At 48.5% G+C, this 27,148-nt stretch overlaps 2 protein-coding genes and 1 non-coding gene across 3 annotated transcripts in view; 2 read left to right on the top strand and 1 right to left on the bottom strand.

Annotated features, from left to right (window-relative positions):
* The first annotated feature begins 263 nt into the window (after window positions 1-263).
* CFAP90 (cilia and flagella associated protein 90) lies at window positions 264-14,413 on the top strand. Its single transcript, XM_060007108.1, has 3 exons — window positions 264-410; window positions 12,369-12,485; window positions 14,234-14,413. The coding sequence occupies exons 1-3, from the start codon at window positions 264-266 to the stop codon at window positions 14,411-14,413; spliced, it is 444 nt and encodes a 147-aa protein (XP_059863091.1).
* Window positions 14,414-18,796: 4,383 nt separating this feature from the next.
* The window catches only part of ADCY2 (adenylate cyclase 2), a 432,035-nt gene continuing 423,683 nt past the window's right edge, over window positions 18,797-27,148 (bottom strand). The window contains exons 24-25 of the mRNA XM_060009679.1: window positions 24,037-24,161; window positions 18,797-19,618 (exon numbers count right to left, since the gene is read on the bottom strand). Of these exons, the coding sequence (XP_059865662.1) occupies window positions 19,466-19,618; window positions 24,037-24,161 (278 nt within the window). The 3' untranslated portion in view covers window positions 18,797-19,465. The remainder of the gene's footprint in view (window positions 19,619-24,036; window positions 24,162-27,148) is intronic.
* On the top strand, window positions 19,887-19,993 carry LOC132423830 (U6 spliceosomal RNA). The gene has a single exon (XR_009519132.1). It is a non-coding gene; the product is annotated as a U6 spliceosomal RNA (small nuclear RNA).

The following is a 27,148-nucleotide window of genomic DNA, read 5'->3' on the forward strand; positions in this document are numbered from 1 at the left end:
CAGAGGTGCCTCCCACCCGGGAACCCCGCAGCGGCTTTAGCCGGTGAGGCTCCCCCGACGCTCCAAGAAGAAAAGACCCGTGTGTGCACAGAGGTGCCGGGGGGCGGGGGAGGGTCGGCCCCACCCCCTCCCCGCCCCGCAGTCCAGCCTAGCTTTGCGCCCCCTCGATTTCCAGGCAACGGCCGAACGTGGGCGCCGGGCAGCCTGCGGCGGGCGGACTGGGACCAGACCCCTCGGGGGGCGGGACCGAGCACTGCGGCCGGATGGAGGACGAGGAGGAGGAGATCACCGCCGCCACGCTGCGGGGCAAGCCCCGGCCGCCGCCCATCTCCGCGCAGTCCGCCTTCAGCTACGTCCCGCCGCGGCGCCAGGACCCCAAGGAGTACAGCTACTACTACCGCCAGGGCAGGGTGAGCGGCCCGGGGCGGGGCGGGCGGGGCGGGCTGGAGAGCAGGGACGGGAGGTAGGGGGAGGATTGAGGGCAGCGATACACTGCGGGGGAGGGGCCAGGGAGGTGCTGGGGGCGGGATCACACTGCCTAGGAGGGTGCTGGGGGCGGGGTCACACTGCCAGGAAGGGGTCCTGGGGGCCTGGCCGCACTATCCCGGAGGGGCCTGGGGGAGGGGGAATGGGGGACCTCCGGGGAGGGCGTTAGAGGGAGAAGGGGTGGGGCGGGGCTACACTGCCCGGGAGGATGCTGGGGGCGGGGTTACACTGCCGGCGAGGGCTTCTGGGGGCGGGGCTGCAGGCCGGGGCCGCCCCGCGGAGTGTGGAGGGCCGGGGAGGTGGGGCTGCAGATTCGGGTTAGGACTCCGGGGCAGGGCTGCACAGAAGAGCTGGGGCGGGCTTGAGCGACACTGCCTGTGCGGGGTTCGGGGCGGGGCGCAGGGAGTCAGGGGGCGTACGGGTCAAAGGTGGTGGGAGGGTAGGAGAGTGGCCTCCCTCTGGGGCTCCTAGACCTCAGAGTACCGCGACTACGACCACCGGCGTAAGGTGGACCCCCGCGCCCCCCACGAGAGCATGGGCAGGCTCGGAGCCGGGTGTGGGGATGGGGGGAGGGGAAAAACGCTCACCTGGAAGGGGGCTGCGAGGCCGGGCGTGCGGGCTGGGCGGCCGGGACTGCTCAGCGGGTATTTGGAGCCTTTTAGGGGTGGGTTAGGGCCGAGCTTTCCCCCGGGGGGAAGTGAGGGGGAGCCCCTGGGCTTCTACTTCTGCCGGGAGCAGCAAGGTGGGCCTGGTGCCCAGGATCTGGAGGAGGGTCGCAGGAGCGCGGGGCCACCCAGCCGGCAGGGGCACTGCTGCTTCTGGGGTCTGCCTGCCGCAGGCCTGGGCCGGCCCGAAAATAGCCACTACCTGAAGGCTTTCGCCGCAGTGACTGAGCCCGGACCGCCCAGGGCGCGGAAACCCTCCTAGAAGCCCGCCTGCGAACAAGGAAACCTCGAGGCAGGGCTGAACTGCCGCTGGCAGGGAGAGCGCGGCTGGGAGCGTCCCAGGATTGTGGCCGGGCCTCACCAGGCACACACGAGTCGTGGGGAAAGCCTGAGGGTCTGCGAAGGCCACCCTGCAGCCAAACCAGCAAGAAAAGGGAAAGGAAAAGAAACATTCAGAATTTGCGGGGGTCGTTTATTCCTTTCTTCTCCATGTTTTTCCTAAAAGTCTCCATCCAGTGTCTTGTACTGTACGTTGCTGCAGCCTGTCTTGCAGCTGGGGAAGCAGGGGCATCATTATTAAAAGGCGCATTGATTGGAGATGCTCAGCCTGCAGTGATAAGGGGTGGCCTGAAGAGGGATCTATAGATTAACCAAGTGCCTGGGAGGAAGGAGGTCTTTCCCTCCTGATGTGTGAGGTGTTCCCACCAAACACATCCTTTTCTCCCTACCCACAATCCACAGAGCCCGAGTGAATCCCCATTTAGATCAGGTCAGCACACATTTGAGTACTTGCCACATGTGAAAGGATACCACGGAGCTTAGCTGTGCAAACAGAAGCAGTAATGTCTAGTTTAGACAACTGTAATGTGTTGAACCGTGTCCCCCTATTATTCTTATGTTAGAGTCCTAATCCCCTGCACCTCAAAATGTGACTTTATTTGGTGACAGGGTCTTTACAGAGGTAATCAAAGTGAGGTCCTTAGTGGGGGGCCCTGATCCAAAATGACTGCCGTCTAGGAAAAGAGGCAATTTGGGCACAGAGACAGACCTGCATAGAGGGGAAATGATGTGAATGGACAGGGAGAAGACAGCTGTCTGTAAGCCACGGACAGAGGCTGGGAACAGATCCTTCCCTCACAGCCCTCAGAAGGAACCAGCTCTGCTGACACCTTGATCTCCGACTTTGGCCACCAGAACTGTGAGACAGTGTATGTCTGTTGCTTAGCCCCTGGTTCTGGGTACTTCGTGTTTTGGCAGCCCCAGCAAACCAACACATAAACCTCAGCCAGGAGGCTCTCTTGTATCTGGTAGCGCCTCTCTGCTTGGCTTTGACGATATGGAAGGACAAAAGGACAGGAGGAAGAAAGGGGACGCCTGTAGCTCATCTGTCCTTGCCTCCCTGTTTCCTGACTGGTCCGAGCTTGAATATCTCTGCTGACCATTAAGACAGGAATGGGATTGAGAGCAGTGGTTCCCAACCTCACAGCCACCATGGACCTCATATCTTTTCCTCCCATGAGCAATATATTTTGAAAGAACTTATTGCCAGTGAATTTATGAGTCACGCATAGCATTAATGCACAGCATGAGAGAACCAGCCAAAAATCAAGGAGTCTTGATGTTTTAAGTTGGTCCACGCTGTTTTATTGAAAGTATATAAGTATTATCCGGCTTCTTGACATAATGAAAAAATTCACAGTACACCATTTTATGTGTATCTTTGAGGGGTCTTATTGATTACCACTTTGAGGCTATAGGGAAATAAGATAAAGGATTAAGCAGGTGGGGACCAAGATACATATCTGTCAGAGAAAAAAGCCAGGGTGCAGGATCCCGCTAAGGACTCTGGGCAAATGGGTTTGGACTTGGCGAGACTGAAGCTCTGAATCAGATGGATTTACCCATCCAGCCATGAGAGATGTGGGTGCCGGAAAAAGCAGAGAAGACCCCTCTACCCCCTGTGGGCCAGACACTACCAAGGGAAAAGGGGCAGAGTTGAGTTTGGCAGACTCAGTTTATTCTTCCTAAATTCACCAATCTGACACATGGCTCCACCTTTCTGGGGCAAATCAACCAAGGGGCAGAGAGACGCCCAAGGTATGAGGTGACCAGGGCTCCGTACTTGGAAGCAGATCAGAAATGGGCAAGAAATGTACCCCTCTGGTGCAGGGGCCATGCATAGGAAGCCTCCTGGGCCAAATCTGCCCTGCCAGCTGTATTAAGAAAGTTTTATTAAAACACAGTCACATGCCCATGTGTATAGTATTGTCAATGGCAACCACACAGAGTTGAATAGTTGCAACAGTGACCATGGCACCTGCAAAGCCTAAAACAGTGACTATATGTCCCTTTACAGAAAATGCTTGCCAACATCTGCTCTGATGTCTTACTGCCAATGGAGGGATGGGCCTTAGACAAATTAATGCAAAGCAGATTTTAAGAAAAAAAAAATCAGTACTGTTGATAGCTGGGGTCACAGGCAAGTTCAAGTCCTGAGGCCTTTAGCGTCACAGGGAAAAAAATGATGCAGGAGAAAGGTTAACAACTAAATAAAAAAGCCTTCAAAGCAGCAAGAACCACAAAAGACATTTCAAAGTCCATTTGCAAGCCAGCTACCAATGGCAATAATGACCTTGTATGTGCTGGTATTCAATCAGCTACAGGATTCCAGAAGCTGATTCTCTGACCTTGAGACCATTTGGACTAAAAAGGATGAACTCTGTATCACAGGTTTGCTGGGGTCTCACCTGCCCCTAAATTCTTTGTAAATAATTCCAGGCCCCGCTCAAAGCTGGGAAGAAACATTGCAAAAGTAGCTCTTAAGTCAGTTGCTGTGTGTCACACTCACCGGTTAGTTCCTTAGTAGCACAGGCCCAGGCGTCCTGCATTATCAGTCCTCTGTGTTATTAGTTCAAACACTCTGTCTCACCTTGCCCGTCTCGGGATCAGGGATTGAACAGCACCAAATGCATGGAGCTCTTATGAGAATTAATTTAATTAATGGGTGGAAAGTGGCACGTAGTAAGCCCAATGTAGGAAGAGCTCTTCTTATTATTATTTGTTCTTCTTAGTGATGATTAGAGTTTCCTTTCATTGAGGGACCGGTCCTGGGGCCTTTTATCCTCCATCTTGTTCACTGTTGGAAATTAACACAGGTGAGGCAGGTAGTCTGCGTGACAATCTGGTGGTTCCTGATGTTCTATAAGGCATCTCCCCCGCAGGAGCCCAGAGTCAAAGCTCTTGCAGCAGCACACTTAGTTAAAGCCCCAGTAATACCCTGGATCTTAAGACAAATTTGTCCTCTAAAGCTGCCAGCGAAAATGCTATCAAGTGCTGTCCTGCTCCCTAGGGAGCCTCTAGCAGTGTGGGCTTTTTCTACGAAATAGTGTTCCATAGATTCAGTTCAATGGTGTTTTGAAATTACTTTTTTCTTCTTCTGCCTCGTGCAGCATTTCTGCTACTGAAATGGAAAGGCTAAGTCAAAGGAGAATGCCCTTTTATGACAGTTTTGATTAAATTTCTCAAAGTCTAAAAGCTACATTAAAAAAAAATCTTAGGCAGTTTTAGAATATGCTTTCCTTCATGCTAATGTGAATTGTGGGTAGCTGTGTCTTGAGTGAAGCTTTGCTCAGAAAGTCCAACCTTAGTGTTGGTGGGATTAGCCGACTTTCTGTGACGGTGTGTGGTGGAGAGAAAGAGGCAAGGGGCTGACTGTTTCTTTACCCTCCTGATACTGAATTTCCTTTGCCTCGTGCAGCCAAGCGCTTGGTAAACATAACGATGGGTGTTGACTGCACAGAGGTGCAAAGGGGTGTCCCTATGCCCACGTCCAGGATACAGGAAGCATTAAATACCAGCTCCCCAAGCCCTTCCTGGACCCTCTTCACCTTTAGGCATCAAGTACATCTGCCATACAGGCTTGGCCACTCCTAGGGGCTGTGGAGGACACATGAGCTCCAGTTCTGTTGCTGGGCCACCTGTCAAAATCTAGGCAAGTTTCTCTATCTTATCCATCTTGCACCCGCATGCACTCCAGTCCCAATGTGTACTAGCCAAATGCAAGTGTGCCTGCCCCGCCCCCTGCCCACCAAGACACACTCCCCATCCTGCCTGATCTTCTCCTTTGCATGTGTTAGCATCTAACCTACTAAATATTTCACTTGGTTATCTTGTTGGTTTTTTCTCTCCTATTAAAATATGAGCTCCATGAGGGGAGGGATTTATTTGTGCGAATCCTCTGTCCTCAGCGATAGAAAGAGTGCCCACGGTCTCACTGGCTGATGAACCAGTGAGGATGAATAAATGGATGCGGATTTTTTAAACAGAGAGACAAGTCAGCGATTGATGAGCTTAGCTTCTTAGACTAAACAGAGGTTTCCTTTTGGATTATCTGCTGTTTGGGTTATCCTTGACCTTGCTCTTCTCCTCGGGGGACTAAACTTGGGAGTGGACTCTGGTTGCCGCTCTCTGTCTGAGCTGGCTGCGCTTGTACTGTTCAGTGACCTGCCCCTGGGAACTTAAGGCCTGGAGGGTGGGGCTCAGTGTCTTCCTCCAGGGCAGGTGGAAGGGGGGCAGGTCACCCAAGAGGGATAAAGGAGTGAGAGGAGAGGTCATGTATGCCCTTCTAGTGGAAGTGATTCCTCTGGAAGGAAACACCAGGAATAGGGAATTTCCTACCAGTTGGTTCCCACCAGTCATGACCACCCATGTGAGCACACGGTGCATGTCTTTCCACATGCGTTTATGAATGCAGTCACGTATGTCAAACTTTTAAATATAAGAACATGTTCACACACGATCGCGCATCTACATGTATATATTTGCAGCATGCTCTTTTCATTTAATAGTGTATCTCAGACTTTTTTTCAAAATCATCCCCTTTTAAGAAGTACAACAAGCAAATGATACATGAAAACAAACAGCATTTTCCCCAATATATTTGACCAAGTGACAACATGTAAGACTAGATTCAGGTTTCAGCCCCCGAGGATGGCCCTTTCTTCCTTGATGTGAATTGCTGGGGGGCAGGGGGCGGAAGAGGGGGCAAATGGGGAGCTGGTATCAATGGAAGAGAGAAGGCAACTGGCTTCATTCTTATTAAATTGATAAACTATTCAGATTATTTGGAAAGTTATGAAAATTTCCCAAACTTGTGATCTTAACACACCAGAGAGGAAATACAATCTTTGCCACAAACCAAAGAGAATAGTTGAGTATTGTCCTTTTTAAAAAGTTATCATTATGTCCTTGACAAGCGACATTTCTTCTGAGAGATAGAATTTTGAACAATATTAAAATTAATGAAAACATACTCCTTAAGCTTCATACACTGCTTGACTCCCAAGGAGAAGCACTGAATTTATCAGAAGTAAAATGAGGCCCTTATGAATCAAAGAAAACCATTTTCAGTCACCTTGGGAATTTTCAGTTTTAAAAGTAGGTCACAAAGCTCTGGGTAGGCAAACAGTACCTGAAAGCCTCCAGGTGAGAGATAGCAGTACTATGTCCCCTGAGGAGAGGAGATGAGAGGAGCTCGGTCATAACCTTATTAATAAAGGTGGGCTAGGATGTGCTATGCAAACAAATGGACCCCAAACCCTGAGAGTCTTAACTAGTGGTGTGTCAGAGCCTGATCATACTGACAAAGAGGGGACTTTTAGCATCTCTTCTGAACTCTGCATTCAATTGGAAGCCTGAAGTTGGCCATGATGGGAGTATTTACACCACAGAAATTAGCAAACACTACAAATCAGGTCTTTTTTCTCCAGAGAGCAGGTTGTTAACATAAGTGCGCCGGTGGCCTTAAGCATATAAACATAACGTAATGAAACACAGCCCAACATGTATGTTTCTCCTGGGCGGGTCTTCTTAATGCAGTTACTTGGGAAACTGAGCTTCTCTGTTTTAGTGACTCCATTATTGCCAGGGCCTGGGAATCTTTGGGACTTTGGGTCTCTCCCTGGATCCTTTAAATTGCTGGTCAGTGAGCAAGGAGAGAGAGTGTGGAGGCCTGCTGTGAGTTTCTTAGGGACCAGGCCTAGGAGACGGCGTCCGCTGGTTTCACCCACATTTCCTGGCCAGAGCTGGTCACTTGGCCCTGGCCTAATTGTGATGGAAACTTACAATGAAGAGTGCATTTATATTCAGAATGGTCTGGAAGGGAGGAGAAAATAAAGGACTTGAATCTCAGTTTGCTCAAAATCTTCCCCCAACTATTTGTGTGAGAGTTTGTGTAACTTCTGGGAGGAAGAGAGCTTCCAAGTTTGGGAGGAGGCACTGGGTATAATAAAGCCCACAACCCCAGAAGAGACAGCCCCCAGGCACCCTGTGGGCTGGAGGTGGTAGGCTAGGACTTCTTCCTTGTTTATGAACTTGCATTAGTCATGATAAGCTAGGTTATGCTGCAGTAACGAACAACCCCCAAAGTCTCAGTGGCCTGAAACAAAGCTTATTTCTCATGCTAAGCGTCCAACAGGGATCAGAAGGGTGACTCTGCCCAGTACCGTCCCTCTGTGGCCACCGTGGAAGCTGCTAACACCTCAGTCTGAAGCTTCAGGAGTCCCTGGCACCAGCTCTTAAATACTTCCGATCGAAGAGTCACATGTCACCTCTACGCACCATTCATTGGTTAGAACTGGGCTCATGGCTTCACTAACCTAAAGGAGAGGGAAGATTAATCCTCTGTGTAGTCAGTAGAGGAGCACTGAACATTGGTGATGTCTACCAAGCCAGTAGGTCTACCGATTCAGTTTACCTGAGCAGAGTGTTCCATGGTTGGGTCTCTGGTTCCACTGCAGTAACCTTTGTACTATCTCTATCCTTACTTTCCATCGTTCAAAAGATGGCTACTTCTCCTTATCGCGTATGCTGTTAGAGCTGCTGTAACAAAGTACTACAGACCTGGCTGCTTAAACAACAGAAGTTTATTGCCTCACAGTTTCTGGAGGCTAGACATCTGAAATCAAGGTGCTGGCAGAGTTGGTCCCTTCTGAGGCTGTGAGGGAGAAGCTGTCCCCCCGCCTCTCTCCTTAGCTCAGCTGTCTTCTCCCTGTGTCTCTTCATATCATCTTCACTTTCTGCCTATTTGTGCCTGTGTGCAAATTCTTTTAATAAGGGCACCAGTCTTGTTGGATTAGGGACCCACCCTATCCCAGTCTGACCTCAACTAATTACGCCTTCAGTAATCTTATTTCCAAATAAGGTCATGTTCTGAGGTACTAGGGGTTGGGACTTCAACATATGAATTTAACACACAGGGAGCTTACTCCCCAGTGGCCTTGGCTACAGTGGTGTGGTCCCTCCTGTCAACTTCATTTGCATCCACTTGTTACCCCCAGGCCAGACAAAAGCTGATCCTTCCTTCTTTGGTGCTACTGTACTTTGTACATACCTCTGTTCCTCCCTGGGTGTTATGTTGAGATATTTTAATTAGTGGGTTTATTTCCATTCCCAGCCTTTAGGTGGTCTCCTTTAAAGTAGGGTCTCCCTATTTCTATTCCAGAGTCTAGGAGAGTGCCTGGCACAAAGTAGACCCAATGTGCTTTGGAGGCTGAAAACTGAAGGCCCCCACTGGTCTTACGGCGTCAGCCCAGGGCTACAGACTGGAGTGATTTTTCAGTGTTAGGAGTAGGGGTCACCATAGGGAAACTGATCGTGGGCGATCAGACACCACGACCAGAATAAGACCAGAATACATTATAATGATACTCAAAACACAAAGGAGCTAAGGAAATCATGAGAGAAAAATAAAGGGGCTCTGCTTTGACTTTAAAAAAAAAAACAGTCATCTGTGAAATAGAGGAAATCCCTTGAGAGATTTTAATAGCAAAATATCAGGAACCCAGAAGCTCTGTTTTGTGGCAGCATCTAAATCCAGTTTGGCTTTTCTTAATATCATTTTGCTTCACATCATAAAGGAATAAAAAAGACTGAAAGAAGAAAGATTAATAATTAAAATCCGGGAAAACCCAGATTTTTGGTTTGATTAGGATTTGGAAATGGACAGTCACATTACTAAGTAAGGCTGCCTGCCTGGTGATGGATTAAATTTTTCTTATTTTTCAATGATAGAAAAAAACTCGTTTTTACTCTGGAAAGTCCTGAGGAAGCAAAATCCCCACGCAGAAGACTTAAAGATTCCGATCACATCCGTCAGCAGTGAGATTTCTAATAAAGACTCTTCTAAGATATAGTCGGCTGTTGGTACTTAATCCTGGGGATGGGAGTCCGGCATTGCTGCTCATAGATCTTACTTCCATAGAGTATTTTAGGAGACCCAATTAGAATGAGAAGAAATAGGCATTATTCTGTAAAGCTGCGTATTGCAGTGGGTTTCTCCATCATAGGGGACAGAATGAAGCAAGACTTCCTTCCTCGTTCAGGTAACAGCGATGGCATTCTCATTCTGTTCTTGAGTTCGTTCCTCCCTCTTTAGTCTTTCTCCCAGGACAAGTCCAAGGACCCCAGGGGCTTACTCAGTTCAGGAGGGGCAGGCGGGAATGGGCCACCTGCACAGGAAGCCAGCACAAGGGGGATCCCTGTTTCCCCTTCTGTCAGGGCTGCCCCCTTGTGGTGGGGCTGAGCCGCACACCCGGGTGCAGCTAGTCACTGCAGGGAGCAGAGACTGGCCGCTGGCCTCCTCCTCTCTGGCCCAAGGTTCTCAGGGTGCAGAAGGGCTCTGGCTGCAGGTGCAGCTCCCACTCAGGTGCTCGGTCCTAGGAAACCAGGTCATTCTGTTGCCCACGGCAGCTCTTTCCCGAAACACACCCATTTCATGGGTCAGTCAGGCCAGGAGGGATTCCAGTGACAATGGAAAATCTACATTATGACCAAGAGCCCAGCCTACATTACCGTGTAGATGCGGGTGAGGTAGGGGTGATGGGGTTTCAAGTTACTGTTCGTGTCTGCCTCTGCCGGGCCTGGCCAGTAGCTCTGAACCCCAAAGGGAAGGGTCTGCATTGCAATACCCCCTTTACAGAAGGCGAGCATGCTCCTTTGGAGAATTTGTGTCCCACCATCCCAGCAGAGTGGGTGGCATCCTTGAGCTTCTGCTGTGTCTCTGCCGGACCCGCTGGCCCCGTAGCTTACCCAAAAAAAGGTTTCCTGTGAGGTTTGCTTAATCCCTCTAGGCTAGAAGTGAGCACCCAGCCAACCCCACCAGCTTCTGCTTCTGTGGACATCCTACACACTGATGTTAAAGATACTGAGATTTCTTCTTCATTTCCTGAAGGTTTTTTAAGTTTGAATTTTATTTGATAAGCAAATGTCTGATTTTTACATGGTCAAAGTGATGGATATTTTCTTTGTGATATTTCTCCATTGCTTTCTTGCCTAGGAGGTCCCTTGTGGGTTTTCCTTTCAGTTATTTTTCTAATCCATCCAGAGTTTACTTTTGTCCATAGGGTGATGTGAAGACCCAGCTTTCTTTTTCTTTTTTTCCCAAACAGCTAGCCAATGTTCACAGTACCAAAAGCTGAATAATGTTATCACCTCTCCACTGATTTGGGTCTTTTGCTTTTTAATCCCATGAGTACAAGGTTACCTTCAGGAGGTTGTAGGGTGTAGGTGGCCTTCAGGAGGCGTGAAAGTCAGAGCCGGCCAAACCAATGCGTGCACAGGCCCAGCAGCTGAGTGGGGGAGGGAAGACAAAGCCAAGAAGAAGCTCCTGCGAGGTGACCTCATTAAATGACCATCAGGGCACGGATTCAGAAGCCATGGCTCCTGTCTCTAGTCACTTGGAGTGACTCGGAACGTAGGCAAACCGGGATTCCAGCAACACTGAATAAGTGCCTTGAACGTGGTACCACTGAAATTCTGAAGAACTTGAAAATCATGTTTCTAAAAGACGACGTTGTTTTCCTGACTAGATGGTTAGTGGCACCAGGACAGCAGCCGTGTCTGAGTTATCTTCAAACCTTCCCGAGCTGGAGTGGCACGTCGTGCACGGGACAGATGAGCTGTGAAGGAGTTTTCACGGCTGGGCTGAAGGTACATCACACTGCAGCCATATCCGCTGTTGTCAGCAGCTCTTGAGTTCCCACACTGAGAATGGGCGGGATGTGTTTTCCAACAGACTGCACACAACGTGCATCCTTTTCACCGTTACCTTCTACCTCTGTGTCCTTCCGTCGGAGGGGGACTCTTCTAACATTACTATTCAGGATGAAAACAAACAAGCAAGCAGAGGTTAGCGGCCCCGCAATCCCAAATTCCAGCGAGGTGGCGCATCTGCCTTTGCTGCTGGAGGATTCAAGGCAGCTGGCCCTGGGCTGGAGGAACAGAAATGACAGGCCTGACTTACAAGGTGAAGATTAAAGATCAGCTAACGCGTGGATTTCGTTTCCTTTTACTAGCTACCAAATGAGGCAGTTTTATTTTTGTAGTAAGAAAAATTGGGGATAAAAAAATGGAGATGTTACAGATGGCAGCTCTGTTAACGGGATCATTTTCTAACACATTAGAGCTGTGCGTGTGAGTATTTTATACTATGTTTGGATATATGTGTATATTATACATATGTATATATACACATATATAACATATACCAAATATATGTGTTCATATACATATGAATTACAGTTTTTATAGCTGCCACATATGATTAAAGAAAATATTTCTCTCTAGAGAGGGAGAACTTCTATTTGGGTATATTGTCCTAGTATTCAGTTATTGTGAGTTTTTCAAAGCAGTACAAGCCTATTATACAAAATTTGAGAAATTCAAGAAAAGTAGAAATGAAGGAGAGGGACTTCCCTGGCGGTCCAGTGGTTAAGACTCCAAGCTTCCACTGCAGGGGTCGCGGGTAAGATCCCTGGTCAGGGAGCTGAGACCCCACATGCCACGCGGCATGGCCAAAAAAAAAAAAAAAAAAAAAAAAATGGAGGAGAGAACACATATATTGAGTGGATTATCATAATTTTAAGACTTGAGCCCTAGGGTGGAGTCAGGGAGAGGCAGGAGCCTCCTCTGGGAAGAAGGAGTCTGTAACAGTCTAGGAAAAGTGTCCCTGGAAACATCTCCATCCTGTCGGGCCTCTCAGGAACTTGGGGCCTGGCGTCCCTGCTCTGGTCACTGCCCGAGGGGTGGTGTTCGGTGCAGTCGGTAATCTCTATACATCTCCACTCTTCATCAGGGAGAGTTTGGGCTCTCAAGCCGCATGAAGCTTCCACAGCTCAGGCCTTGAATGAACCATGGCTTTCTTTCTCTTTTTATTCCCAGACCGGAATCATTTCCCTCTATGACTGTGTTTTTAAGAGGAACCCAGGTTATAATCAGAAATTGCACCGAGACGACAGAGAACATGCAAAAAGCCTGGGACTTCATGTTAACGAGGAGGTAATAGTAAGGCAGGGTATCGCTGGGTGTGAACAGATTCACTGTGTGCAGTTGGCTGCACGTAACTCGCCTTTGTGAGGCTCTCCTCTGTCTCACTGTGCCAGGAAGTGAAGACTAAGCTACTGTCACAGCTCACTCCATTCTGCCATGTTAAACTGTGTATTAATTTTTGTGACTGTTGGTTGGTCCTCTAGAATGTAACAGTTCCATGACAGCAAAACTCAGGAGTTCTTTTCAATAGATAAATAGGTCTTTGCTTAACCTCCCAGGCCTGGATATCATAGTTCTAAGAACACTGGCCTTCCAGGGATGAAACCACACATGCAGGAAAGAGTATTTCTCCCAAGTTACCAGGCCACTGTATGTACCACATACGGCTCAGTTCTTCTTTTATCTCTGCTTTTATCTCTGGTTTTCTGAGAGGAAGGGCTTTGCTTCTCGTCAGCTGCACAGGATGGGTGGTGACCAACAGAGGGAACCAAACTCAGAGGGTGAGAAGGTCAGGCTCACAGCAGGTACAGGGGGTTGGGTGGTGGGTTGGAGGTGTGGGCGTAGAGAGGGGGGTTGATAGGGATGGGGGTGGGGGAAGGAGGCTGTGCATCCCCTTGGCATGGTCGAGCCCACCTGCCGCTGGGTTAGACCCTCTTCCACACTAGGACATTGTCTCTCTAAATCTCATCCGAGGACAGTATGTTTATTAAGATCTGGATTCTGTATTAATATCATAATCTTTATACAATACACAGAAATCTGGATGAAAAAGCTCCTGGTGGGATTCCTTTTTGGATCAGAGGATTTTTGCCTGTAGCAGCTAATGTTTAAGAAGACCACCGGGTCACTTTCAAAGAAACCTTTAACTGCTGTGAAATTAAGTGATGGAGGTACTATGAAGTATCACCACTTAAGTCACAGACATTAACTTTGTTTTTCTGTTGTTTTGGTTTGAGTTAATTCATTCCAAGTTGGTAGTGAAGTTAGTGCTTTTCTCTCATAAGCACACACCTGGCATGACTTAGATCCAGTCAGAGTTTTTGAGCACCTCCCATGTGCCACTGAGTATAAAGGGAAGAAAACAGAAGTGTCTGTCCTCCTAGAGCTGACATTCCCACGAGGAGACAGAAAAATAAAAGCCAAATAAATAATGACCTGGATGCCAGGTATTGATAAGTGGTATGCAGAGAAATACAGCCTTTTAAGGGGATGGAGAAAATGAAAGGGATGAAGGGGGCTGGGGACATGATGGGGGGGCCTGGGGAGATGAGGGTGTCTGGGGGATGAAGCATGGGGAGATGGGGGATAGGGGAGATGAGAGGTCTGGGGAGATGGGAGATCTGGGAGATGGGAGGTCTGGGGAGATGAGAGGTCTGGGGAGATGGGAGATCTGGGGAGATGAGAGGTCTGGGGAGATGGGAGATCTGGGGAGATGTGTATCTGGGAGAAGGAAGAAGGCGGACAGAAGACAGGCAGTAGGAGCTCGGGGAGAAGGGAGGAGACGGGGAGGAACAGGACCCTGAAGTCAGTGGGTACCTGTTGCCCCGTGCGAGACCTTGGTCTTTCCTCTGAAAGACTTGAGGACAGCGGCAGGCCCTGAGCAGAGGGGACAGGGTGTGAATTGGTTAAAGAGGTCCCCCTCCCGCGGCGTCAGCGTGGAGGGGTCCTAAGAAGCCAGGTGGAGGTGGGGCGCAGATGCGCGGCACGCGGACTGGACAGGTAAGAGCGCTCTGCTCCCTGACCCTCACCCCCAACAGGAGCGCGAGAGGCCAGTGTGTGTGCTGACATCTTCTGTCTATGGGCGGCGCATCCACCAGCCTGTGGAGCCCCCGAACCGGGATCACTGCCGCGCCGGCCACGTGAAGGCCGACTTCTACCGGAAGAACGACATCCCCAGCATCAAGGCTCCCGGCTTCGGTCACATTTCTCCGGCCTGATGCCCTCGCATGGCCCGAAGGGCGCGGGCGAGAGGGATGGCACTGGGGGGGCGGGGGGAAGGGGAAGGGGGGACGCGGTGTGGCGCCGGCCTCAGGGTCCCTGTGTGGACCTCCCGGGCCAGCGGGCGACCCCTGATGTGCCCCCGATGCACTGGGACCGCGGGAAGGACCGCGCAGGGCTGCTTCCCGCACGTTTCCTTGGCGACCAGCCTGGCCAAAGGCTTGCGAGTCTGAGGATGGACACCTACCTAGTATGACGGTTTTCACGCGAACCGATTTCAGATGAAATGATGCTGGAGACTGATCCATTATGAGCATCTGAATACAATGAAAACCTTGCTCCCCCTTGACAGCGGTTGGGCTAATCTTTGTTCGCTCCTCTCCACGTCTGCGAGTCTTCCTGGCGGAGGCACTCGTGGCAATGGTGCGCAGGTCCTTTTCTTACCGGTTATGGAAACCGCTACCGTCTCACAGCACAAACAATACTTAATGGGGAGATAATGAAATTGCCTTTCGGCACAGCTGAACTCTAGCGTCTACAGCATTCCTCCCCCCACCCCGCCACAGGCCTGAGCCACAAATAACAGAATTTTGGACAACCGAGGACAAAAGTCCCTAGTAGGATGGGTGGCCTCGGTGGCCAGCAATGCTGCTATCATCCCTCGGTGGAGAAGCAGCCAGAGGTCACAGGAAGAGATCGGGCTTTGGCGCTCGACAGACTTGGGTAACACTGTGGCTCCTGCACCTTCTAGCTGCATGGGGTAGGGCAAATTGTCTCACCTACTTGAGCCCACATTTCCTCAGCTTTAAAGTGGGAGTTCTAAACCCCGAGGAGTTTGTGTGGGAATCCATAAGCCACTGGAGTGTGGTCTTAACCTGCACGATAGGGGCTGTGACTGTCACTTTGAACAGTTTTCTTTTAGGAAGCAGCTGCTGCCTTTAACCAAAGTTAGAAATGTTTAGTTTGGAGGTGATTTGAAACTTATTCAAGCATTAAGATATTGGCTGTGTTTTTAATGAATGGATTTCTTGCAAGAAATCATCCCTCACCTATCATGATTAAATTTTCCACAGCTTAGCAGTTAATGGCAGGTGATCTAATTAATTTCAATTCTGATTCCTCCATTGCTGGTTTTATTGTCTTGATTCTCTAAGGACTTATGACACTGCGTTCCTGGCAATTTCAAGGCTGAATGAGTCTTAACTATTTCCTTATACTTTTGAAAATGTTTTTTCACTGTCGGTGTCTCCTATGTTTTTTCAAACAAATAGCAGTTTATTTGGAATGCCTTTGGGTGCATTAAGCATGTTTATAGTAACATGATAGAAAATATATAAAGTTTGGGTGATGGAAATTTTTATAAATTATTCTTTCTTCAGTCTTGATTACCAAGAAAGACAAGCCATCTCTAAGAAATGCCTTTGGGGCTTCCCTGGTGGCCCAGTGGTTAAGAATCTGCCTGCCAGTGCAGGGGACACGGGTTTGAGCCCTGGTTCGGGAAGATCCCACATGCCACGGAGCAACTAAGCCTGTGCACCACAACTACTGAGCCTGCACTCTAGAGCCCACAAGCCACAACTACTGAGCCTGTGTGACGCAACTACTGAAGCCCATGCATCTAGGCCCGTGCTCCGCAACAAGAGAAGCCACCGCAATGAGAAGCCCCTGCTCACCACAACTAGAGAAAGCCCGTGTGCAGCAATGAAGACCCAACACAGCCAAAAATAAATAAATAAATAAATAAATAAAAAAGAAATGCCTTCATCTGAAAGTAGTTGCGATAAATCAATGTCAGATTATTTTCAGTTACTTTGAGTCAGATTCTACTCCCTTAACCTTCTACTACTTTTAAAAAGCAGGGCTTTAATTGGGCAAGCTTTCAAAAGCACTCTTGTTTATTAGGAAGCAAAGGAAAATTATATTTCTCCCAGCATTTTGACTTTTACACCTTAAAGCCAATCAGTGAATGCCCATTAGTCATCTTATCAAAGAAAAACATACATTAAAATAATTTGTTTTGATTTATTAAATTTCCATTTGTCAGTGTTTTTTTCAAAAGCAGAGTGTTGCTGTCTTTAGGAAAGCACACTGAGCTGGGAAAAAGAATAACATGGAAGAGTCATGACAACGTAGACTTTTCTAAACAGATGTATTAAAAATACTGCAGTGTTAAGGGGACTGGACTCACAGTGTTTTTCATGAGAGGGGGGCTTCCTACAAGACTGAGAGGTTAAGGAGGGTTTTGAGGCAAGATTCTTACGTGATATCAATGCTGCAGCCATGATGCACATGGCTGGCGAGTCCTCTCATTTGCATGATTTGCTCACAGCAATGTCCGTAGTTGCCTGAACTTAGGGAGCCTTGACCACAAGTCACACGTTCAAATTCAGGAAACAGGCAGTTTTCCCTTCTAGTCTCGTCTTAGTCACTGATCAACTGGGAAACTTCGGACAAGCCCCTGAACCTCTCTGCAGCTGGTTCCTCTGTTGTAAAATGCTGGGGGCCTCAGGCTTGATTGGGGATCAGAATCACGTGGAGGACTTGCTCTGCAAAGTACAGGGGGCATGCTGGGCCCCCCACCAGGATTTCTGAGTTGGCAGGTCTGCATTGGGGCCTGAAAAACGTGCATTTCTAACAGGTTCCCAGGTGATGCTGATACTGCTGGTTGGGAACCTCACTTTGAGAGACACATGTGTGCACAGGCCTTTACGAGGTGGACTTTGATAATGACTCTGCTTGCTTTAAAAAATCTATTGTTTGATAAGGCTGGAGATACAGCTTTGGGGAAAAACAGTTCTCCTTCTGCATCCGGGGCAGGGGCTGAGGGGCACAGATAAGGGCACTGGGTGAATCACCCATCTGCAGGTGTCTACCTTTAAGGGCAGGTGACAAAAAGAGCCCCAGGATGGATGCTGTAGGCTCCAAGGGAGGAAGAACCCACAGGGGCAGTTCGAAGTCCCTGAAACATAGGGCATCCTAGTCCAGATTTCGGTTACAGTGAAGAGAAATGCTCTTATACTATTTTTCTTCTCTCAGTCACCTTTTTGGAGAATTAGATGTATAAATGTCAATGCTGAGTGGCAATTATAGGATCAAAACCTTTCTGACTGGGGCAGACAGTTGGACAAGTCATGCTGTATTCCCACTTTGATGATGAAGGCCGGTTATTAATTTCGATAAGCTCTTTTTACCCAGTATGAGCCAAAGCCCTGGCAGGGTGGCCATGTTGATCCTGCAATGCACTGGGTCCAACAAGCTGGAGCAAGGCCTGGGTACCTGCCAGCCTCTCTCACGGTCTTTAGCTCTTTTAATCGGATCTGATCCCATGAGCTACCAATGAGGAAAAAAGTTCTAAGAGAAACTGAAAAATGTGTTCAAAGTCTCACAGCCAGTAAAAAAAAAACAGTCAGGGATTAAACGGAGAGCTCCTGCTTCAAGTCCGAGTTCCCAGCCGCTTCCTAATGCATCCCTGGGGTCCTCGACTTCTTACAGATGCCTGCCCTGAGCTATGGTGTGCCCAGCCAGGCTGGCATTTGCGGCTTTGCTTTTAAACATTTGATTATGCATGACCTATTTTTCACCCTTTGGCAAAGTATGATTTCTTTAGGGGAAGAAAGAAACCAAAACTCTTGAGTTGGATTTACAAGAACACAAGTTTTCCAGGTCTTCTCTCTTCCAAAATGCATCGAGATTGGCTTTGGGCCCTTTTTTTTTTTAAGATTTTTTTTTTTTTTTGATGTGGACCATTTTTAAAGTCTTTATTGAATTTGCTACAATATTGCTTCTGTTTTATGTTTTGGTTTTTTGGCTGCGAGGTCTTAGTTCTCCGACCAGGGATCGAACCCACACCCCCTGCATTGGAAGGCGAAGTCCTAACCCCTGGACCACCAGGGAAGTCCCTGTGCCTTCTTAAGTCTCCTCAGACATAACAGGCAGCTCGTGGGGCTTTGGTGGCTTCTCTCGTTAGTTCAGACTCTTGTGAAGCTGATGTACCTAGTTCCCAACCATTCGGGGCCTCATAGCTCTACCGACGTATTACAGTAGATCAGAGTATGTGGACGGAGTGCGTGCCGCTGCCAGTAGAGAATCTTTTTACTAGTAAACTATTTTTCCCTGCAAATATTCCCTAGAGATGCCAAAGTGGAAACAGACCACGTGACACAGCGAAGCATACTGTCTTTCTTTCCAGGGAGTTGCGTAATCAATGATCGACATCACAAACTTTGTCCCGATCTGATTTACCCAAGGAGAGTTCAATCTCTGCTTCTGAAACAACTGCCCATGGGAGAATCAGTGGCAAACCAACTCAGTTCTGGAGCAAACCGCAGGAGAAAGAATAAGAGGGGGCAGGGGCGGGAAAGAGACAGACTCTCAACCAAAGTACAGAAAACTTTTAATGAATTAACCTTACAAAAGACAATGGCATCAAAACATCAGACGTGTTTGGTACAAAACTAGTCCTAGGTTGTAAGAACTAATTCTGGTGATGGATGGTGACGTGCTGCTGGCACGAGACACGACAGAGCAAGGTGACGGTGCCACGGATCCCAGCTGGGCCCGTGGACAGTCACTGCAATGAGACACGTGGGTGAACACAGTCGGATTCCATGGGGGGGGGGTGACAAAATCAACTTAGTCACACATACTGTGTGTTTTAGTATCAGACTAGCAGATGCGGTTGGCGAGCTACCATATTTTTCCAAAAAAGAACATGCACCGGAAGATAATATACACCCCCTAGTTTTATTGCCTTAAGAATTTTTGTCTGTTTCGCCTCTCTCATCTCTGTCAGTTTCTCTGAAGGCTTTTCCGCTGTAATGCGCACTCCTTTCCCTTCTGCTCAGGAGTAAGCACGGTGCAAATGGCAGGGCGATCTTGGCACACATCAGACACCAAACGGCAGGCCACCGGGTCACAGGAATGAGTCTACAGAGGCTCCAGAGGACAGAACAGAGCACACACATCACAAACGAGGGACAAAAGTGGCAGTCAGAAAGTGCATTGTTATCTTCCTGAAAATACAGTCTTCTTGCCAAAACCGAGGCGACGCTTCAGGATGCCAGGTTGCTCTGGGAAAGGGACCGTGACATCTCTGTGTTCACAAAGTATGTCTTCAGGTCCCCCTTTCCTTTCACGTTGATTATTCCTCGACACGTGCACGTGTATCCCAGGGTCTGCAGAATGAGGCTCGTCTCCTCAGTAACCTGGAAGCACAGGGACAGACGAAGAAGTGCTTAGTGCCGATGCGGACACAACCCTTTCAAAGGGCATTTGACTACCAGAATAAAGAGCCCCCAAATGTTCATGCTCTTTGACCCATTCATCCTACTCCTGAGAAATCGGATGAGAGAATAATCCATGAGAGGAAGAGCTTTCTAAGGACAATGTTTAATTCAGTGCTGTGAAAGTGAAAAACTGGAAACCACCTAAGACTCAAGTAATCTCCAGGGTTAAGTAAACTACGATGCCCTCGTGCTCGCTTCAGCAGCACAGATACTAAAATTGGAACGATACAGAGAAGATTAGCATGGCCCCCACGCAAGTACGACACACAAATTCATGAAGCGTTCCATATTTTTGAGAGTTAAACTTGGGCCAAACATGCAGTAAACATTTATTTAAAAATGACTCTTGACTACTGTTATTAGTTACAGACATCAGTTACAATGTATAGAACTGAAAAATAATGACGTGTTTAATTATAATGATTTTAAAATAAAATTCAAATTTATGGTGTCCTGAAGAAAACAAAACAAAAAGAAAACTACAACGCTATCACGATCAATGTCACGGATCAGACGATGAAATCATGTCGAACTATTTCACCCCCCAAAAAAGAATTAAGCCTGGATCCGTGCCATGATTTTAACCACATGAAGATTATGCTTTCACATGTAAGAGACCTGGAAAAAAGGAAGTAAACCTATGTTGAAGTGGTGGGATTTTGGATGATGTTTATAAACTGTTACTAATGTCATTTTCTAAAATAATAAATGTTAATGATAGATTTTAATATAGATAAGAGAAAACATACGAGAAGCAGCACAGTCGACTCTGCAAATGGCCACGTGTTTCAGGTTTAATACACATGAATAAAATGACCTAAAACTGAAAGAACATTAGGAATTCGCACCAGCCTAAGGGCGGACAGGATGCTCTGCGTCAGGTCTGGAAAGTTTCCCCACCTCATTGGATTGACTCGGGATGCTGAAAGGAGTGACCCCTCCGGGGCAGTCTGTCAATGTGACAGAACTCCTGATTTCCTGCCACTGCACCACGAGGTGAGGACCCCATCTCTGCACTACGTCCTGGTCCTGCTGGGTCAGTGGGCAGGGAAACCTGCTGGGTAGGACGGATCCTCTCTCCGAGGGGAGGGGAGGTGAGTTGTATTGTCTCCAGCTTGAGCATGCGCTGTGCTCTCGAGAGAGACCACGCCTAGGACCGAGGGCAGGGGTCTGATGCTTGCGTGTCAGAGGAACCTCCTGCAAAAGGCATCCTCTCAAGCAGAGAACATGTGAGGTGCACCGACTGGGCTACAAACAAGACCTCAGCTTCTGAGGTGAGGGACCACCCATCAGGAACGTGGTCCCCCAGCCAGGCGCCCCAGGAGGTATCTGGGACCTGAGCAGAGAGGGAGGGAGCTATTTTCCCAGAAGTCCCTGGTAACACTGCTCTGGAACCATGTGAAACAGCAGGCGAGGAGGAGGGATTTCATCCCACTTCATCAGAGGAAACAGCCATGCCACCTGTAGGGCCCAGCCACCTTGGGTACGTGGGTGACGCACGTGCTGGGCGTGACACACGTGTGTTGGGCATGCCACACCACAACTTTGGTTCTGGTGTGGACACCGTCAGGGGGCCGTGTGGTGCTGGGGCAGCAGCAGTGGCAGTGAGCCAGCCCCTTGGAGGCTGAGGGAGGCCTGGAGGATGGACACTGCCATGGGGCAGAGGTGGCAGCACATCAAAACCACAGGAGGGCTGGGCTTCTAGAACCCAGGACAGCATCCAGGGGGCCCCAGAAGTAAGGCTGAAGTGTGTGTTGTGACGATCTCAAGGGCAGGCTGTGGGAAAGAGCTAGAAAAATCCATCTGTCTTCTGCAGTGTGACCCAGTGGCTGGCCCCTAGCAAAGGGGCCAAAGTGTGGGCCTTTCTGAGCAGAGCAGGAAGGAAAAGGGGGATGCAAAGTCCAGATGCTCACGTCCTGCCCTCCCCTGGCTGGGCCCAAGTTCCGGAGAAGGAGGATAGGCTGTAGCTCGGGAACATTAGATAAGAACTGAAAAACTATGGACATAGTCAAGAAAATCAGATGACAAATATATTCTCCTGATGAGAGTTCTTAGGGGCAATCAGAAGTAGAGATTGCTACAGACACTCGGCTTCCGGTCTTCCACGCAGGGAGCACACACATCGTTTGAAGCCTTGCAGGGTAATTTTGCAGTCGAGGCTGGTGCTGGGCAGCACGCCCTTGGCATTTTTGAGCTGGCCATCGGAATTTGTATCGCCAACCGCACAGTTATCGTGACGTTCAGAGAGCCATCAACCTAATGAACTCCAGCTACGATTCCTCCAAGTCCAGGGCAAGCCTGGCTGGGGGACGAGGGGCTTCCTATGCTGTTCTTGGGGCACAGGAAGCATGGTGGGAGTGTAATCCTCTTCAATAAAAAGAATTTGTTCTTCAGGCCCAGGGGAAGCTTTAAATATTCTCAGCGTCATTTTCAATTTTTCCTGGCATCTCACTACTGGTTTTTTCGCACATAAATGGAAATGAGAGGCTAGTGGAGCTGGGGTGAGCTCTGCCCTCCGGAGAAAAAAACCTACCCAGATGCGGACCCTCCAGCCGCTGAACTGAGTGAACACGCAGGCCTGTGGAAGACATCCCTCACTCTGGACGGGCTGAAACCTGTCTTGTTCCCTCCCCGGGCTCAGAGAAAACGCACAGAGATGGTCCAGGTGGCTGCACGGCACCAAGTCACCGGACTTTTATGAGGCCCAGTTTCCTCTTAGAGACACACGTGATCATTGTCAACATTGACCTGGAGGGGATTTACGGTCTCTGGGAGGGCATGTTCCCCTGACCGGCCTCTCTCAGATTGCTTTTGATACTTATCCTAAGTGCTCGAAAAGTGCCTGGAGAGTCGTGAAGCATGCGGAACTACAGTCCATCTTCCGAACGTTCCTGGTGTGCGGTGGAGGCCTAGGTTGGCCCACGCGTGGGCGAATGTGTTCCTGGTAGGAGCCTGCCTTTCTCCCCACCAAGCAGAAGACCCGGGCTGCCCAGGATCGCTGGAGCATCCCTGGGCACGGGGAGCGGCCAGCCATATACCGACAGAAAGCCCTAGTCAGAGGAGCCCCATTTTTGCTGAAAGCTTGGTCTGGGGCGGATCCCGTGAGAACAGCCGGCTCTATTTTTCCTTGGCAGTGGCCAATTTGGCCGGGAAGGCCTGGGATACTTCCTCTTTTCCTCCACACTCCTCTTTTCTTCTCTCTCTCTTCTCTTTGCTGGATGGTTGCTAACTTTTCAGCAATTGCTGACTCATATTCTGACTGCAAGGCGAACACGTAGAAGTCACGTGTGTCACCTTCCATCTAAAGGTCAAGCTCTGCCTGAGAAAGGCCACAGAGACAGGATCCTCTAGGAGGAATGAGGGAGAGGCACACTGAAAGCAAGCGAGCTCTGCAGGGGTTTCACGAAAAGCCCCTTCTAGGTGATGCTGGAGCTGACAGCTCCCTGCAGAGGTTAACAATGGATTCCAGCGTCCATCGTACTTTTGGGAGGCAGGGTTATTTGAGGATTTCCGCCAAGCTGAGGCGCAGAACAGGGGCTCAGGGAATTCTCTGAAGAGGACAAAAAACCGATAAAGCCTGTTAGCTGTGTCCAGTGATTTTCATACAAACTTGCCATCTGGCAGGAATTTATCTTCCAGAAGACAACAAAGCTGGGGTGAAATGTGGAACCATTGCTTTTTGAGGGCGAGGAAAACAGAAAGTTCCACATAGACACACAGGCACGCACGCACACACACATACACACACACATATCCTTCTCCTTTGGGGAGTGAGTCTCTCATTCTAGGTGCTGGTGCTGTGACCCAAGCAGGTGTGCGCAGTCACCACTGCTTTTAACTTGTCAGATCTTGGAATTCTCCCCCTTGGGTGGATTCCAGAGCCTTCCAGTCATTTCCAGATATCTGAATCCCAATGTAGTCTGATCTAGTACTGTCATTTCACCTCACTCCATTTCATCTCTTCCTCTCTGCAGTTGGCCCCTTCACTCATCCTCCAAGTTCAGCCCCTGGGGAGTGGAAGGCAGGTGGTCACATCTGGTCTGGGTTATACCAAGGAGAAGGGCACCCCTGCCGCCCCTCCCATCAGGTGGCCGCACTGCCCTGTTGGTCGCTGTGATCACCTATTTTCCCAAATGCAATCACCTTCATACTATTTCACAATTTTTATGGTTCACAGTTAATGCAGAAACGAATTAGTATTTCCCCAATAAAAAGTTTAACTAAATTACAAAGTTTACTTTCTTCCCTCTGTTTTAATATATTATCCTTATTATATACTTATGCATGATTCCCAAGACGACAGACATGGTGGATAACAACAGAACAGACTAAATTACCTGGATTTTGTCCAGGACGCCGGTGCTGTCCATCCTACTGGCCACATTTACGGTGTTGCCCCAGATATCGTACTGTGGCTTCTGAGCTCCGATCACACCGGCTATTACAGGGCCATGGTTAATACCTGTGACACACCAGAACCAGCTGAGCACGATTTGAATCATGAACTTGACAGCGTAAGCAACTGTCTCAAACAGGAAAGTTTTACAAGACCATTCCTGAACCATGGTTACGCAGCAAACATTCGCCCAACTCGTGGAACTCTAAAACAAAGAACCATAATTCGTCTAACTTCATCATCTCAAAAACAGTAAAACGTTTGTCTTTCTTCCTCTTCTTGATTCGCGCTCGTGTGTCTACTTACAATTATTCTGTAATAGCGTAAAATTGGTACACTTTATAAAACTCAACATTATAATTGTTTTTCTATGATGCCACATAATCTTAGTCAAGAGGTGATTATCTTGTTCTCCGATAGTTTTGTGGTTAATTACTTCTGAAATGCACCTATTTTAATCTTAACCGGCCACAGCGAGTCTGTGAACTCTACTTATTGGCCGTCCTGCCGCTGGTGGACTTCTGGGTTCTCTCTAATGTTTTGCTTAAACCACCACCAGCCCCTTGACGTGTGTGCTGCATTTTCTACCTGCCATGTCCTATTCTGTGAGCTTGACATGTACAAGCTTCTAATTCTCACAGACCCCTGCCTGGGGTCTTCCCCCACCCCCAGTGTAGCAAGTAGGACGATTCCTTGTCCCAAGAACTCAGTTCAAACACACGGACCCACAGTTGTTACGGGCGTCCAAGAGGTAGGCCACAGAAATAGAAACAGAGGTGTTGACACTGGTTGATTTTTCCCCCCTATATTTTCTCCTGGATCTAAGACCCCCTCCTCCCCAGGCTTCCTGCAGTAATCAAATCGTATGGATTAATGAGGGTGTTTCTGAGAGATTTCACTCCCCACTACTGAACTGCTTCGTGTACAAGCCCAGTTATAGATCGGAGGCAAAGCCTTCCCTTTGCAATGGTAAGTGGGGCAGGCAACACAGCACAAACGTTGTTCCACAAAATCCCTGAAGGTACGCAAGAGTGAGAAAGAAGTTCTCCTTTGCTTTTGTGGAGTATTCAGTAACACTCAAACCTCTGTTTCAGACATCCCGAATAATTTATTCCTGCTGCTGGCCGGTGATCTCAGACGCCACTGCCCTCAGCTGTCCTTCTGGCTGCTCTGAGCCCCTGCTTGGTCAGTGGCTCTGGGCCAGGGCAGAGAGCCTGGGGCCGATATTGCTGGCGGCGGAGCGATCTCTGCTGAAGCGCAGGGGTGCTTCCCACTCACTGACTGACTCTACAGCTTGACGTGCGGAAAAGGACATTAGGAGCAAGCTTGGCTCTTACTATATGCATCATGATTTTGTAGGGGCTAATGTTACCTTTCTGAGTTCCTACTGTGAACTGCCACTGGATGGCACTGTGTCCAAAGATGGGGCTGGGAAGCTGCCCTCGGGAGAGACGGAGGGTTTGGGGAAAGGCAAGCTTGGAGGCCACGGACACACTGAGCAGGGCTTCCGCAGACATTGAAAAGAGCTGGTGTGTGGGGTGAGTGTATAGATATTAATAGTTATTCAATAATCAGTGCAAAGTAAGCACTCAATAAGTACCTACTTCAGGAAGTCCATTAACTTGCTCACATTAATTTGGAAAATATTGTTATGGTCCAGACCAAGAACCCTGGGCTTTTGATGTGACAGATATGACTAGCAAAGAATTGTCCCGTTCCCCCTCGCAGTGAAGGGCAATATCGTTTTGGTCCATACGTATTTGACAACAGATGGAGTGGGAGGTTGGGGTCAGCAGCTTTTCTGTGTAGAATGGATAAACCACAAGGTCCTACTGTACAGCACAGAGCACCATATTCAATATCCTATGATAAACCATAGTGGAAAAGAATATTAAAAAAAAGTATATATGTGTATAACTGCACCACTTTGCTGTACAGCAGAAATTAACACCACATTGTAAATCAACTGTACTTCAATTAAAAAAAAAAAGACTATTTGACAGGGGTCATTCTGCCATGCAATTGGTTTCTTTTTTTAAGGAGCATACTATGAAAGTTTGAGGATCCCATTTTCCAAGCTGTTAAAGCAATAAAAAGCTCCAGGTGAAAGGGCCGCCTCCACGTCTGATGGGGACAGCTTCCTGCCCACCTGGCCCTTCTCATCTTTGTACGGGTGGAGCCAGATAAAGGTCCACTGGGCACACAGATGAGAAGGTCTAAATAAAAATGTGTTCAGATGCTCACAATAAGACATACGTGCAGTGAAGAGAATCCCATTTGCTCCAGAAATGTGTAATATTTCTGGGTTTTCCAATTCAGAACATATGAACACCAAAGGAAGAAAATAGCCCCAAATATTGGGATTTTTTTAAAGTTGAAATTTGTATGCAAGAGAGGTGAAAAGCCACTCAGATAGACTTTGTTAAAAGGACTACTCTTACATGGATTTGCTTTCAGAAGCAGCAAAATATGTTGCCAAGAACAGCATAAAATGGTCAAAGAAGCTCTTACAAATCACAAATGGCTGCAAGTGACCATGCAAACGTCGCAAGGCGGTGTGTGCAGACCTGAGGGTTTAAAACACACTTCTTTTGGATAGACATTTGTAAAGCGCAAGGGAGCATGGAACATGCTCAAGAATCAACTTAAAGCAAAGGAAGAACTTACTTGAATTTTTTTTTTTTTGGAAGAAAGTTGGCTTTTTCTCTGGGATTGGAACGTTCAATCTGAAAAGCTCCAGCTCTGTTAGAATTTAGGACACAGTTGGGGTTCTTATAGGTTGTGACCCCAGGAGTATGGGGACTATTCCAACAATTCCAAGATGCATTTTTAAAAAAACAGTCTTACAACTTTGAAGTCTGGATGCATCTTATAGCCCATAGTGGGTCCTACTATCATAAAATGATGGAGGGTTTTACAGTCAGGCTTGCATCAGCTCCTGGCATGGCTGAAGGCTGAGCCTACCATGACCTGCAGAAATGACCGTGGCTGGAGAGACTGAGACCCGGCTCAGGGTCCACTTCTGAAACCAAGTGCTTGCAGCCTGGGTGCAA

Source organism: Delphinus delphis, chromosome 3 (assembly GCF_949987515.2).
Source record: "Delphinus delphis chromosome 3, mDelDel1.2, whole genome shotgun sequence".
Classification (NCBI taxonomy): domain Eukaryota; kingdom Metazoa; phylum Chordata; class Mammalia; order Artiodactyla; family Delphinidae; genus Delphinus; species Delphinus delphis.

What these genes read in the sequence shown, in the direction of transcription:
- CFAP90 (XM_060007108.1), top strand. Translation starts at nt 264, where the DNA reads ATGGAGGACGAGGAGGAGGAGATCACCGCCGCCACGCTGCGGGGCAAG. An exon ending in ACTACTACCGCCAGGGCAGG is followed by an intron (nt 411 to 12,368) that starts GTGAGCGGCCCG and finishes TTTTATTCCCAG; the next exon opens with ACCGGAATCATTTCCCTCTA. An exon ending in GACTTCATGTTAACGAGGAG is followed by an intron (nt 12,486 to 14,233) that starts GTAATAGTAAGG and finishes CACCCCCAACAG; the next exon opens with GAGCGCGAGAGGCCAGTGTG.